Source organism: Choloepus didactylus, chromosome 25 (genome assembly GCF_015220235.1).
Source record: "Choloepus didactylus isolate mChoDid1 chromosome 25, mChoDid1.pri, whole genome shotgun sequence".
Taxonomy (NCBI): Eukaryota; Metazoa; Chordata; class Mammalia; order Pilosa; family Megalonychidae; genus Choloepus; species Choloepus didactylus.
The window spans coordinates 6,104,797-6,118,127 of NC_051331.1; the positions used below are offsets into that span (position 1 = coordinate 6,104,797).

Here is a 13,331-nt window from a genome sequence, read left to right on the forward strand (position 1 = left end):
ATTTACTGTTCGAATGTGCACCTCAATTTAAAAAAAAATTTTTTTTTTAAATGACAGGTCAGAACAAAAGGCGGGGATTGCAACACTTTCCAAGACAAACAGAGCAAGATGCAGGGCGATGCTAAATCGTGTGAAAAGAGAGATGGTGTTTACATTTTGGCTCATTTATCCACCAAATAGCTCCGGGAGATTCCCGGGAATCTGGACAGTGAATGCAGAAGGGGGAAGGTTATTTGGTGCTTTTGGAATTGTGAAAAATGTGACTAAGTGAATAAATCCTCCACACCATCAAACGAGCGACCAATGGGGTGGGGTGAGCGAGGAGACTTCGGGGTTCCCTTGGGAGGTTGGAGGAGACAGGCCAAGCAGAGAATCGGGTTGTCCTGGGAGCATCCTGGAACCGTGCAACCCCAGTGTGTTTGTGTTCCGGGAAATAGGTTGATTTTCCACGCGTGTGACTTGCAGGGAGGCCAGAGCACGGCCCGCGGAGACTCGGCCCTCCCCTCCAGCTGGGGTCAGCGACCCTGAAAACACCCCCTTCTCCCTGGCTTCGCGGCGGCCTGCAGTTCCGCGGTCTCCCGGCAGGTGGCGCGCCGCAGTCTGAGTCCGACTCCTCCCGCGTGTCCCGCGGCTCAGGGGTCAGGAATGCGCCAGGCGACGGGGCGGGGGCCGGGACCAGCGCGCCTGGAGCCTTTTATGGGCACAAATGGGGCCTGATGGGGCCCCTGGAATGCAGACCCCTGGAAGGGGGTGGGGAGTGTCAGCCTGGCCTTGCCAGATCCCTCCCTCCAGCTAGGTCTCCGGAGACCAGGGAGGCTGACAGCCTGTGCTAGAATCCCGGCCAAGTGATCCACTGCTTGAGCCTCAGTTTCCTCATCCGTCAAACAGGGGAGCCCAAACCTTACCTGGCCAGGTTGCAGTAAGGGTGAGAAAAACAAAATGCGGGTCCCGAGCCCAGGCCAGTGGAGGTCCCTAGCCAGACACTATAAACAGTAATCACTATTATTTTTAAATTATATTTTAATTTCTTTTAATGAAGGAATCTGAAACCCTGCACTCAAGGAAATTTTGTGCAGGATTTGGCTGAGTCTCTCAGAGCCAAATCTTGGGGTGCTCTGTCCTCTAAACTGGAGAGTCATCTTTGGCTCCTTTCTTTGCCTCGCTTCCATACCTCAAGAATTCGATAAGCTGTCTCTAAAATCTATCCAGAATCCACTTGGTCTCAGCATGGTGGGGGCGGGGAGGGGCACCGTGCCTTCCCTGGTTCTTCCAGTCCTGCCCTGCCCGCTTCCCCCCACGTCTTCCAGAAGCCCTTGTGAACACCCGAACTCCCGTGCCCAGAATGCTCCGTGGCTCACACCTCATTCCGAGCAAAAGTCCAAGTTCCCTGGGCCTTGCACCAGGTCCTGCACAATCTCACCTCCCCGAACTCATGGTCCCGTAGCCCTCACTCCCTCTTCTCCAGCAGCAGCGCTTTCCGCAGAACACATGGGCACGTCCCAGCTCCGGGTCCTTCGCACCTGCTGCAAAAGCTGGCAGAAAGGACAAGGAGTTGTCAGGTCACAGCTCACCTCTGCAGAGGCCTCGCGTGATATCTCCATCATTTTCCCACTCCATTGTCTTCTGTGGCCCCACCAGAACATCTGCTCCAGGAGGGCAGGGACTTTTGACTGTTTTGTTCACTGCTTTGTCCCTAGTGCCTAAAATAAGGCTTGGCAGATGAAAGGCACTCAATAAATGGAGTTCTGGGTAATAAATATATATCCCCTGTCTCCACCCTCTGCTGCTTTTCCTACACATCCTTTTGTTTAAAAAGTCTGCAAAGCAGGTTCCTGTGGATAACGAGGGTGAGTCGGAGGGCGTCAGTCCGCGACAGATGCTGGGCCCAGGGTCCCGGCTGGTATGGGCGCGCCGGGGCCGCCCGTGGAGCCGCTGGTGTCCAGCCCCTCCCGTCGGCGCGACGAGTGCTCGGTGTGGCTGGAGCTGCCGTCCAGGTCCGGGGGCAGCCACCCGCGCAGGCCGCCCGAAGCCCCTGCTTCGCTCCCAGGCGGTCGGGAGCCCCCCGGACCCCGGCCGCAGGGGCGGCGGCCGCAGCAGACCAGACGCAGGAGCGCGTGGCGCAGGTCCCGGTTGGTGAGCGTGTAGATGATGGGGTTCAGAAGCGAGTTGGCCATAGCCAGGCCCAGGAAGGGGTCGGCCTGCAGGAGAACTGGGCAGGCGCGCGCCGAGCACGCTACGTCGAGCAGCAGCAAGAGGAAAAGGGGACCCCAGCACAACACAAAGACCAGGAGCACCGCGCTCAGCATGCGCAGCAGCGCCAGCGAGCGCGGCGTCCCGCGCGCCCGGGCCGAACCGCCCCGGCCCCCGCCCCCGCCAGCCCCGGGCCGCGCCCGCAGGCGCAGCGCGTTGGCTCGGACCTGGCAGTAGATGAGCGCGTAGAGCGCACAGATGGCGGCCAGGATGCCGACGAAGGCGAGCACGCAGAAGAGCACGTAGGCCTTGGCGTAGAGCGGCAGGACGGTGGAGCAGGCGTCCAGGCGGCCGAGGCAGTTCCAGCCAAGCGCGGGCAGCAGCCCGAGGAGCAGCGACGTGCCCCAGACGGCGGCCGCCAGCGCCAGCGTGCGCCCCCGACGGGCGGCGGGCGCAGGGCGCCGGCGCGCCATGGTGAGGCGACGCTCGAGCGCGATGGCCAGCAGGCTCAGCACGGACGCCGAGAGTGCCACGAAGACGCCGCCCTCGCGCACGAACCAGAGCGCGGGCGACAGGCGCAGGGTGAGCGGCCCCGACAGCAGGATGTTGGCGGCGTAGGCGGCCCCGGCCAGGAGGTCGGACAGCGTGAGGCTGCCCAGGAGCAGGAACATGGGCGCGTGGAAGCGCGGGTGGCGCCCAAGCACGACCAGGACCGCCAAGTTCTCCAGCACGATGACCGCGCACACCGCCAGGCACACGGCGGCGTCGGCGCGCAGTCCCGCGCCGGGCTGGTAGCGCGCTCCGCGGAGCTTGCCGGTGTAGTTGTAGTGCAGGACGATGACCTCGCTCACCGGCGCCGGCCGCAGCAGCCCGGACTCCATGGGCCTCCCGCCCCAGGGCTGTGAAGAGGCCGGACGCAGCGTCAGGCCGGCGGACACCCCGCGCGCACCGTCCCTGCGGCCCTGGGAAAGGGGCTCTGACTCCTGCCCACCACTCCAGCCGCACACCGGGGCCCAGCGGGAGCTTGGGATGGAAGGAGGGGGGGTACCCATGGAGACAGACAGACTCAAACACACACGGATAATATCACAGGGCAACAGGATGACACACAGACCCTCAGAAAAGGGCCACATGACTTCACACCCACGCCGGGATATACAGAGACATAGTCACTCATAAACACAGACGCACGCAAATACAGCCACACACAGAAAAGGACACACAAGTGCAGTGAAACGCACGTACACAGACCAGGATAGAAAAGACACAGTGACACCCTACCCGGAAAACTCGCAAATACATTCGCGCGTGGATAGAGCGACAGGGGCAGCGAGGCACGGGGACGCAAATTCAGCCACACACAGACGGGACACACACACACACACACGCACACACACACAATGGCACAGGCCACAATTTCACAACTTCCACCCACATTATGTCACCCAGCCTGAGGCTCAAAGCCCCACACTCTACAGGCCTCGCTGCGCTCGGGGTTCTTTCCGGCCAAAACCCCTTCCTCCATGCCAGACCCCCGTGAGAAAGCTGATCTTACTCAGCTGCAGAGCCTAAGGGCAGCAGCAGGACACATCGCACAGACAGACTGCAGACGGCACACGTGGTTAAATTATATTAACTCCCCCACCCTCCAGTGCAACCTTAATCTCCTTGTCAACTTTCCCCTTATTCCTATTTGGAGGAAACTGAGGCTCCAAATGGGACAGGGCAGACCCCAAGCTTTTCAAGCTCTCTGGCAAATACAGCCACGCTGAAACGGTTACACTCATGCCAGTCCCACTCAACAGACAAAAAACCCCGAGGCCTGGGGAAGGGAACGGACCCACTGGCACGCGGCAGGGACGAAATGCATCCCAGACGGATTCTGTCGCACACTGGGAACCACGCGCGAAAACAGACAAGCCACGCTGGGGGGTGGGGGCACCAAATCCACGCAGACACAGGCTACACTCGCTCTCCTGGGGACACCCGCGCAGAGGCGCACAGCTTCCTCGCTGCCCGCCTTGACCCAGCCGGCCTGGCAGCCCCAATGCAGTAGCGAAACTTGCAGGGGCGCGGCCGGGAGAGTCCAGGAGATTCCCGTCCCCGCCCCCGGCCCAGCACCCAGCCGGGGCGCCGCCGGCTTCTCCCTCCCTGGAGGCCCCCGGGAAAGGCCCGGGAACCCCAGCGAGGGGCGCTGCACCCTTACCAAACCGGAAGAGTGGCGAGGGCACCCCTCCCTGGGGATCAGGTCGCTCCCTGAGTCCCCAAGAGTCCCTTGCTGCACACTCACCCCCGCGCCCCGGCAGTGCGCCCCGGGCAGCCGCGAGCCGCGCTGCCGGGAGCCGAGGGATCTGCCGGGGCTCGCGGGGCGGGGGCCGGGCGGTCCCCAGCCGCGCCCCCTCCGCTGGGGACCCGGGCATCCAGCCCGTGGCTGCCAGCCTGTGCCACGCGCCGGGGCACCGGAGTGCGCCCCAGCGGCGACTGGCACCGGCGAGCCCTCGGCTCTCCGCTCCGGCCCGGGGCTGCCCTCCCAGGGACACTCGATCGCGGCGGGGGCACCCGGGGACGCGGGAGTGTGGGGGGTAGTTCTTCAGCGGGGGTAGCCCCAGGAGAGGGCTCCCTGGTGTCCTCGGGACCCTGGGCACGGGCCCCTTCCCATGTTCCCATTTTGAGCCTGGGCTGCCCTCCAGGGAGGCGGGCCACGCCGGTGAGGAGGGGTCTTCAGCAGGGGCGGCCTTAGCACGATCCCCATCCCCTAAGCAGGGTGGTCGCAGCTGTCCCCCCGGGGGGGGTGCAGGCCCCTCCTCATTTCCCATTCCCATCCCCCGGCCAGGGGCGGATGGGGGAGGGGAAGGCGCTGCCGGTGGGAACTTCCCCTTCCCAGATAAGGAGGCTCCGGCTAGTCCCTCGCCCTGGCTCGCCCGCTCCCCTCACCTCCCCTCTCGCTCCCCCCACCTCCTCTCTCCCCCCGTCGCAGCTCCAGGCAATGTGATCTGTGTTTCTGGGCTCTGTCCCCAGCAGGCTGTCAGGCCTACCTGGCAAAGATTTGCGTCTGTCCCGGGCACTTCAGGGAACTCAGCCCGGGGCCCAATAAGTGTCCCCTGAGTGAGTGAATGAATGAATGCGTCTCCCTCACTTCTTCTACACATTGCTCTCTCATCCCGTCTCTCAGCCTCTCCGTCTCTGTTTCTCCCTCTCTCTCTCTCTCTCTCTTTCTCTGTCGCTGTCTGTGTCACTCTCCCACACCTGTCCTCCAGTGGGCCTGTCCTGGCTGGCCCCACACACCCACCCTACAGATCCCAGGAGCTCCCTCCCTTGGCCCGACTCCCGGCCCTGAGACCAGCAGCTGCAGCCCGGAAGGGAGGCAGGGCCTGTCTGCGGTGGCCTCTCCTGGGACAGCGCCCTGTGACCCCAGCTGCTCCAGATCCTGTGAGCTGTGGATGGGGGTGGGGTGGGGTGAGGATGCCCCAGGGGCCCTGAGCCAGGTCAGGGGTCATCCTCGTGGGACGGATCGTCTGGGTCACGTCCCCATGTAGGCCCTGGGGGAGTCCCCAGACTGCCGAGGCTGGGTTAAGCTATGCAGCTCCCCCAGAATTTTGCAAGGCTACCCCTGGTACACAGCAGGCGCTCTATAAATCACCTCCTTTTGTGAAGGGGAAGCGGCACCAAGGGTGGGGAGGTGGCTACTTCACTTCACACCTCCCAGGCAGCAATCTCACCTCCCATGGGCTCTGCCTTCTGCGGTTGCCAATCTGGGACCCACGGATTGGGCCCCTGGGGACACAGGCTCCAGTGTCCCTGGCAGATGTCAGGAGACTGCCGGACGCCTCCCAGTTTCCACCCCTACCCATCATTTCACATCCCCCAGCCACAGCTCCTGAAACCCAGATCACGCCCCTCCCCAGCTCCAAAGCCTCCCATGGCTCCCTATTTCACTCCGATTGAAAGCCCAAGTCCTCAACCAGGAGCCATGAGGCCCTGCAGATCTGTCCCCACTCCTTACTTCTCCAACTTCTTCCTCTCCCTTTCTTCCCCTGCCCCACGGGCCTCCTCGCTGCTAATCATGCACACACACAGAGACTTCGGTTTCTTAGGGGCTGCTCTACCCCAAACACCTTCCCCCAGCCTGTGGGGCTGGTCACCTCCTTGGAGAGGCCTTCCCTGTTCTGCCCCCCACCCCAGCCCCCTCTGTGTCATACTCAGGGCAGTGGCACCATCTGAAATTACCTTGTTCAGTTATTTATTCATCTGGCCCCGTTGCATCCCAGTTCTCAGCTCCAAGAAGGTTCTGTCCCTCTGCTCAGAAGGCACCTAAGGATAAAGAAGAAGAGTCTGGAATCAAATGCCTGGGTTCAAATCCCTGCTCAGCCCTGGACGATCACTCAGGAGCAACTGGTGTCTTCCACCGAGCCTCAGTGGCCTCATATGTAAGATGGAGGTGACAGTTCCTGCTCCAAGGGCTGTCGTTGAAAATGAAAGGAGCAATTGGGACAGAGCCTGCTGGGAACACAGTGACAAAGCCCACCCCCGAATCCCCAGGGAGGAGTTAAGAGGGGCCCAGGCTCAGCAGCCCCAGCGCCTCCTCCAGACGAACCTGACCTCATCCCAGGCCAAGGTCGCCCCCGGCCCCTGCGGCTCTGCTCCTGCCGCCGCCTGCCCGACGACAGCTGCATGTCTGGGCCGGTGCACCCGCCCGGCAGGTTCTGCTGCAGACAGCCCCCAACCACAGGGGCCGCCCCGCCCGATCTGCACCCACTCTCTGGAGCCCGGATGTGCGCCTCTGAGAAGGCCAAACACCTCCTCCCCGGCCCCCCCCAAACCCTGGATCCACCCCCCAAAATGCAGAGAGCTGCTGCAGAGCCTCTGATTCTGCCCCCTCACGCTCGCCTCTCCCCAGAGCCCCTCCATGCCATCCTGAGGCCCCCCAGTGTGAACTGACAACTCTCCCACAGCCAGAAACCAGAGTGGGCGGTGCCATTTGGGGTTCTCAAACTGGAGGCCTGCGGGCCAACTCCAGTCCACGTCCGCCAAGGCTGAATGAGCTTTCCCTCTCAAAAAATCTCTCCAAACTGCACAGAAACACCGGGCTCTAGCTGGTAAATTTGTTTCTTACCAGGATACAGAGGAGAACTTCTGAAAAATAAGTCATTCTACTGTAGCTGGTGGCAGCCAGGTTTCTCAGTGGTGGAGAAGGAAGTTAGAAATAAGCCAAGAGGGAACACGAGAATGAAGCTTGTGTTGCTGATCTGGGGTTATCGGTATGGAGTCGGGTTTATTTTAATATATCTGCACACACAGAGGTTGATACAAAATAAATATAGATTTGTGTCTGTTTCCGCGTTCTTTTGCACGTACATTTCTTGGCTCCGTCTGACAACCCCACAAACAGTGACATCCCAATAGCAAGGAGTACACCCAGCTCCCAGATTTTGCTTTCTAAATACCGTTCTCCAATAGGAGGAAGCAGGGCCCTTGGGAGAAATGGCTGGTTCTAGAGCTGGAGCAGGGAACACACAAGATAAGCCTGGAATCGCGTGGAAAGATGCACATCAGTAGCCATCAGGGAAATGCAAATCAAAACCACGAGAGATGCCACTTCACACCCACTAGGACGGCTATTGTTAAAAATTAAAAATAAAGACAGGAAATAACAAGCACTGGCTAGGGTGTGGACGGATTGTAACCCTCATATGCTGCTAGTGGGGATGTAGAATGGTGCAGCCGCTGGGGAAATCGGTTTGGCGGTTCCTGAGAAAGTTGATCATAGAATCACCAAATGACCCGGCAATCCCGCTTCTCAGTAAATACCCAAGAGAACTGAAAGCAGGGATTCGAACAGATGTTTTCATAACCAGTGTTCATAGCGGCATTATTTGCAGAATTCAAAAGGTGGAGGCAAGCCAAGTGTCCAACAACTGATGAATGGATCAACAAAATGTGGTGCATACACAAAATAGAATATTATTCAGCCTTGAAAAGGAATGCAGTTGAAGCTCTGTGTGCAGACTCTGCTCTATGAAATTATGGGCTGGGAGTATATCCTTGCTCAGCCTCAGGTTATTCATTTGTAAAATGGAAATAAATAATTGCATTGGGTAAAAGTTTATTATTTGACCCAGATATGATACTGGCTATGAAAACACTTCATAAATTGTGAATTATTTGACAAATAATCTACTTTCTGAGGGAAAGATTCTCTTTCTCTTCTTTGTATCTGACTCTAATCCTAACTAACCCATAAAGTCCTTGAGAACAAAAAAAAAAAAAAAAGGAATGAGGTTCTACATGGATGAACCCGGAAGGCATCCAGTTGAGTGAAAAATCAGCCAGACACAAAAAGACTAATACTGTGTGCTTTTTCTGATGTGAAATAGTCAAAATAAGCCAACTCATAAAGCCAGAAAGCAGCATAGTGGTTTCCAGGGGTGGGGGAGTGGAGAATGGGACAGTTATTGCTAAATGAGTCTGAGTTTGGGTTTAGGATGATGAAAATAATCTGGAAATAGGTGGTGGTAAAAGTTACACAATCTTGCCAATGTACATAATGTCAAAGATTTGTCTACTTACAGTGGTTAAAATTATTTTATGTTATGTATATTTTACAGTAATCAAAACTAAAGAAATTAAAAGCACCAGGAGAAAATCTGACCTCACCCTTCTTTACGTGTCCCCAGTTACCTACCCCTGGGTTAAATCCTGGCCAAGGAAGGGGACTGGATCTGCACTGGGTGGGCGGGGGTCCAGGCCCTGCGTGAAGTCAAGGGGGCGGGGCCCTGAAACCTCCCAACCCCCCGCAAGCAGACTCTTTAGGTGCCCCTCTTACCAACAACCCCCTCACTTCCAGGCCCCAGGCTTGGAATCTTGGAGTTAGCACCTCCTCTCTCTAGCCCCTCACACTTAGACATTCATTTCACAGGCTAGATGAGGAGGCAAGGGGAAGGAGTAGTTGTGCCGAGGGATCCGCACATGCCAAGCCCTGGAGGCTGGAAAGAATGTGTGCATTGAAGAAACAGGAATTAACTCAGCCGGGCAAGTGCTTGGATAGGGGAAGGACAGAACAAGGGCGGGTGGGAGGTGAAACTGGGGGTTGGGCAAGGGCCAGGTCTGGTGGGGCCTCGCTGTGTGACGGTGGGCAGCTGGCTTAACCTCTCTGAGCCTCAGTCCTCCCACCTATAAAATGGAGATATGGTGTTCCCTTTCCCAAAGCAAACCTGCGAAGAGGTTGTCAGTATAAAGAATTTGGTGCATTGCCAGGCCCAGAGTTAACTATTTAAGAAATGTCAGATATTATTATTTTTAAATAGCTTTATTTTGATATGATTTGCATACTATAGAACTCATCCTCTTAAAGTGCACAGTTCAGTGGTGTTTAGTGTATTCACAGTTGCACAACCATCACCACAATCGATTTTAGAACATTTTCATCACCCCAAATTGGCACCCCATACCGGTGGAAATCACTCTCTATCCCTCCCTGTCCCCAGTCCCTGGGAACCATTAGTCTACTTTCTGTCTCTATGGATTTGCCTGCTCTGGATATTTCATGTGAATGGATTCATATGATACATGGTCTTTTGTGACTGTCTTGTTTCACTTAGCCTAGGATTTTCAAGGTTCATCCAGGTTGAATCAGTGCTTGGTTCCTTTTCATGGCTGACTAATATTCCATTTTATGGATATACCACATTTGTTTATCCACTCCTCAGTCGATGGACATTTGGGATGTTTGCACTGGCTGTTTTGAATGATGCTGCTATGAACATTTGTGTACATGTTTTTGGGTGGCGTATGTTTTCACTTCTCTTGTGTAGATACCTAGGAGAGGAATTGCTGGGTCATGTGGTAACTCCATGTGTAACATCTTGAGGAACCACCAGACTGTTTTCCAAATTGGCTGCACCTTTTATGCTCCCACCAGCCGCATGTAAGGGTTCCAATTTCTCCACATTCTTACCAACACTTGTTATTATCTTTTCGTTATTGACATCTGTGCTGGTTAGAAACTGCTATGTACCCTAGGAGTGACTATTTTTTTAATGCAATCTTGTGGGGGCAGACTATTATGGGTGGGATCTTTTGATTAGGTTGTTTCCATGGAGATGCGACCCACCCAACTGTGGGTGAGACCTTCTGATTAGATTATTTCCATGGAGGTGTAGCCCCGCCCATTCACGGTGGGTCTTGATTAGTTTACTGGAGTCCTCAAGAGAGCTCAGGGGCCAACACAGACCCAGATGCTTGGAGATGCTAAGCTGAGAGACGAAGCCCAGAGTTTTCCCCAGAGAAGCTAAGAGCAAACCCACAGACACTTAGAGAGAAACGCCCTGGGAGAACAAGCAAGGATGCACAGGAGCTGAGAGATGGGAGCCCAGAGACATTTTGGAAAAAGTCATTTTTTTTTTTAAATTCAGTTTTACTGAAATATATTCATGTACCATACAATCATCAACGGTATACAATCAACTGTTCACAGCACGTTCATATAGTTATGCATTCATCACCACAATCTATTTCTGAACATTTTCCTTACATCAGAAAGAATCAGAATAAGAATAAAAAATAAAAGTAAAAAAAGAACACCCAAACCATCGCCCCCATCCCACCCTATTTGTCATTTAGTTTTTATCCCCATTTTTCTACTCATCCATCCATACACTAGATAAAGGGAGTGTGATCCACAAGGCCTTCACAATCACACTGTCACCCCTTATAACCTACATTATTATATAATCGTCTTCAGGAGTCCAGACTGCTGGGTTGGAGTTTGGTAGTTTCAGGTATCTACTTCTAGCTATTCCAATACATTAAAACCTAAGAGGTGTTATCTATATAGTGCATAAGAATGTCCACCAGCGTGACCTCTCGACTCCATTTGAAATCTCTCAGCCACTGAAACTATTTCATCTCATTTTGCATCCCCCTTTTGGTCAAGAAGATATTTGGAGAAAGTCGTTTTGAAACCAGAACCCAGGAGCAAAGGACCAGCAGACACCAGCCACGTGCCTTCCCAGCTGACAGACATGTTCTGGACACCAGTGGCCTTTCTTCAGTGAAAGTATCATGTTGATGCCTCAGTTTGGACACTTTTATGGCCTTAGAACTGTGAATTTGTAACCTAATAAACCCCCTTAAAAAAAAAGCCAATCCGTTTCTAGTATTTTCTATAACAACAGCTCTAGCAAACCGGAACAACATCCTGTGGGTGTGAAGTGGTATCTCACTGTGGTCTTGATAGATATTACTTTTTGTTATTATTTTCATTATTGATTCCACTGCCTACATTGAAGTCCTTCACTTGTTTATAACCCTCCATAGCTCCTTGGTGCCCTCTGGAGTAAGTTCAAGCTACCCAGGCCATTGGTATCTGACTCCCGCTCAACCCCACAAGCCCCAGCTCCCCTTAGATCCTACCTCTGAATCTCCAAATTTGGCAACTGCTGCTTATACTTGAAGACAGGCAGGCTTTGGGGTCAGAAAGATGTGAGTTGGAATCCTGGCTCCGATAAACTTGAGTAGATGGATTCACCTCTGTGAGCCCCAGTTTCCTTGTCAGTTGAGAATCATAATTATTCCGTCTCTCATAGGGTGCAATGAGAGAATTCATGACAACTTGTTAGCACAATGCCTGGCACTGAATACAGGTTGTATTTATTGGGATTTGTTCAGTGGCAAGTTCCAGAAAAAAAAACTAAATAATTAAGTTCCACAAAATACACACACACACAAAACACACATGCGTGTGTGCACAACTCAAGGTGGTGTGCAAAAATAGGGCAATGAACTGACTCATATAATTGGAAATCTAGGAATCTAGGAGTTGAGATAGCTTCAGGCATGGCTGCATCCAGCAGCTCCGATGTTACCAGGAATCTATTGCTGTCTCTCGGCTGAGCTTTCACCTCATCAGACTTCTCTTGGGGTGGGGGCAGGGATTCCACCTGCCACTGTGAATCCATTATCTCCATTCAGCAGCCACTTGGAAAGAGACGTCCACCTACTGCACGGTTTCACTGGGTGTCCCAGTACTGAATCTCATCAGCCTGGCTGGGATCACATGTCATACCCAAACCAGTTGGTGGCCTGGGTGATGGACTGGGTGGATGGTCCCAGGCTGCTCTGAGCACCTTCCACTGAACCATAAAGAGCCCCCAGATCAAGAAAGATGGGATGGCCATGGGGCAGCTGAAAGTTTGGGAGCTCAGATTGGGGAGCTCAGTTTGGGGCCAGTTTGGGTTTGTGATGCCTCCCAGCCACCATATGATGCCATTGAGACATCCGCTGGACAGGGAACATGCACAGAACTTGTGACTCACACTTTTTATTGCTTGTGACTCACACTTTTTATTGCTTGTGTGAAAATGTACTTTCATTACCCTTGGAGGATACAATCTAGAAATGAAATTAGTATGATTTATAATTTCTCCCACTTTAAGTTAATAGCCTTTTTTTTCCTTATTGGTTTTCCTAGAATTTCGGGCAACATCACTTCACACCTGGCAATGCTTCTCCTTTCAACTTTCCATGTGATCAAATCAATCAAATAATCTATAAGTGTTTTTTTTTCCTCCTGGGTTCTCTCTGCTGGGGAATTCCTTCTGCCACCCACTCTGAGATTCTCTTTATCTCTTTCCTTTGTTGGGAACCCTGTTTTCTCAATCTCTTGCTTTCTTTTTTCTTGCCTTACCTCCTTGTTTTGATGGAGCGCATCCTGCAGTGGCTTTCTAAGAATGTGGAAGCATGGGAGGTGACAGTTTTGAAACTTTCTAGGTTTTGAATTTTCTTTATTGTTTCTCACACTCGATCAAAATTTTGACTGGAAATAATGCTCTGGGTTGAAAATCCTTTTCTGCGGTCGCAGTTGATTTATCTGGGGGGGGGGCGGCCGGTTGCTGAACCCTCGGCTCTCGTCGTTGCTCGGAGGGTACCGGCGGCGGGGGCTCTTTCCCGGAGGCGAGGGCGAGGCGGGGGACTGGGCCCGGTCCCCGGCGGAGGCGTGCAAGGTGTGGAGGGCGGCGAGAAAGGAACAGGCGGGACACGGTTCTTTTAGGGTCATAGAAGAAAACTAAGAGAGAGCTTTATTAGGCGAGAGCACAAGCTTATATTGGGCGATTAGAGGGCGGGGTAGCTGTAGAGGTTGAAGG

General features: G+C 54.3%; 1 protein-coding gene across 7 annotated transcripts; it reads right to left on the reverse strand.

Annotated features, from left to right (window-relative positions):
• Positions 1 to 1,002: 1,002 nt before the first annotated feature.
• S1PR5 (sphingosine-1-phosphate receptor 5) lies at positions 1,003 to 6,911 on the reverse strand. Of its 7 annotated transcripts, none has more exons than XM_037818631.1 (4): positions 6,785 to 6,911; positions 6,418 to 6,501; positions 2,418 to 3,089; positions 1,003 to 1,532 (listed from the first exon to the last, which is right to left on the reverse strand). In XM_037818631.1, the coding sequence occupies exons 3-4, from the start codon at positions 3,069 to 3,071 to the stop codon at positions 1,431 to 1,433; spliced, it is 756 nt and encodes a 251-aa protein (XP_037674559.1). In that variant the 5' UTR covers positions 3,072 to 3,089; positions 6,418 to 6,501; positions 6,785 to 6,911; the 3' UTR covers positions 1,003 to 1,430. The 7 variants fall into 7 exon arrangements, with proteins under 7 accessions (XP_037674559.1, XP_037674558.1, XP_037674560.1 ...); XM_037818630.1 differs by having other exon boundaries at positions 6,790 to 6,877; XM_037818632.1 differs by lacking the exons at positions 6,418 to 6,501; positions 6,785 to 6,911 and adding an exon at positions 4,397 to 4,524.
• Positions 6,912 to 13,331: the final 6,420 nt, after the last annotated feature.

Bases quoted from the DNA above. Each gene is read 5' to 3' on its own strand.
- S1PR5 (XM_037818627.1), bottom strand. From the start codon at position 3,323: ATGTGGCCCTTTTCTGAGGGTCTGTGTGTCATCCTGTTGCCCTGTGAT. The intron at 1,533-2,417 runs GTCCGAGCCAAC...CCTTTCTGCCAG, and splicing joins ACGCGCTCATCTACTGCCAG to CTTTTGCAGCAGGTGCGAAG.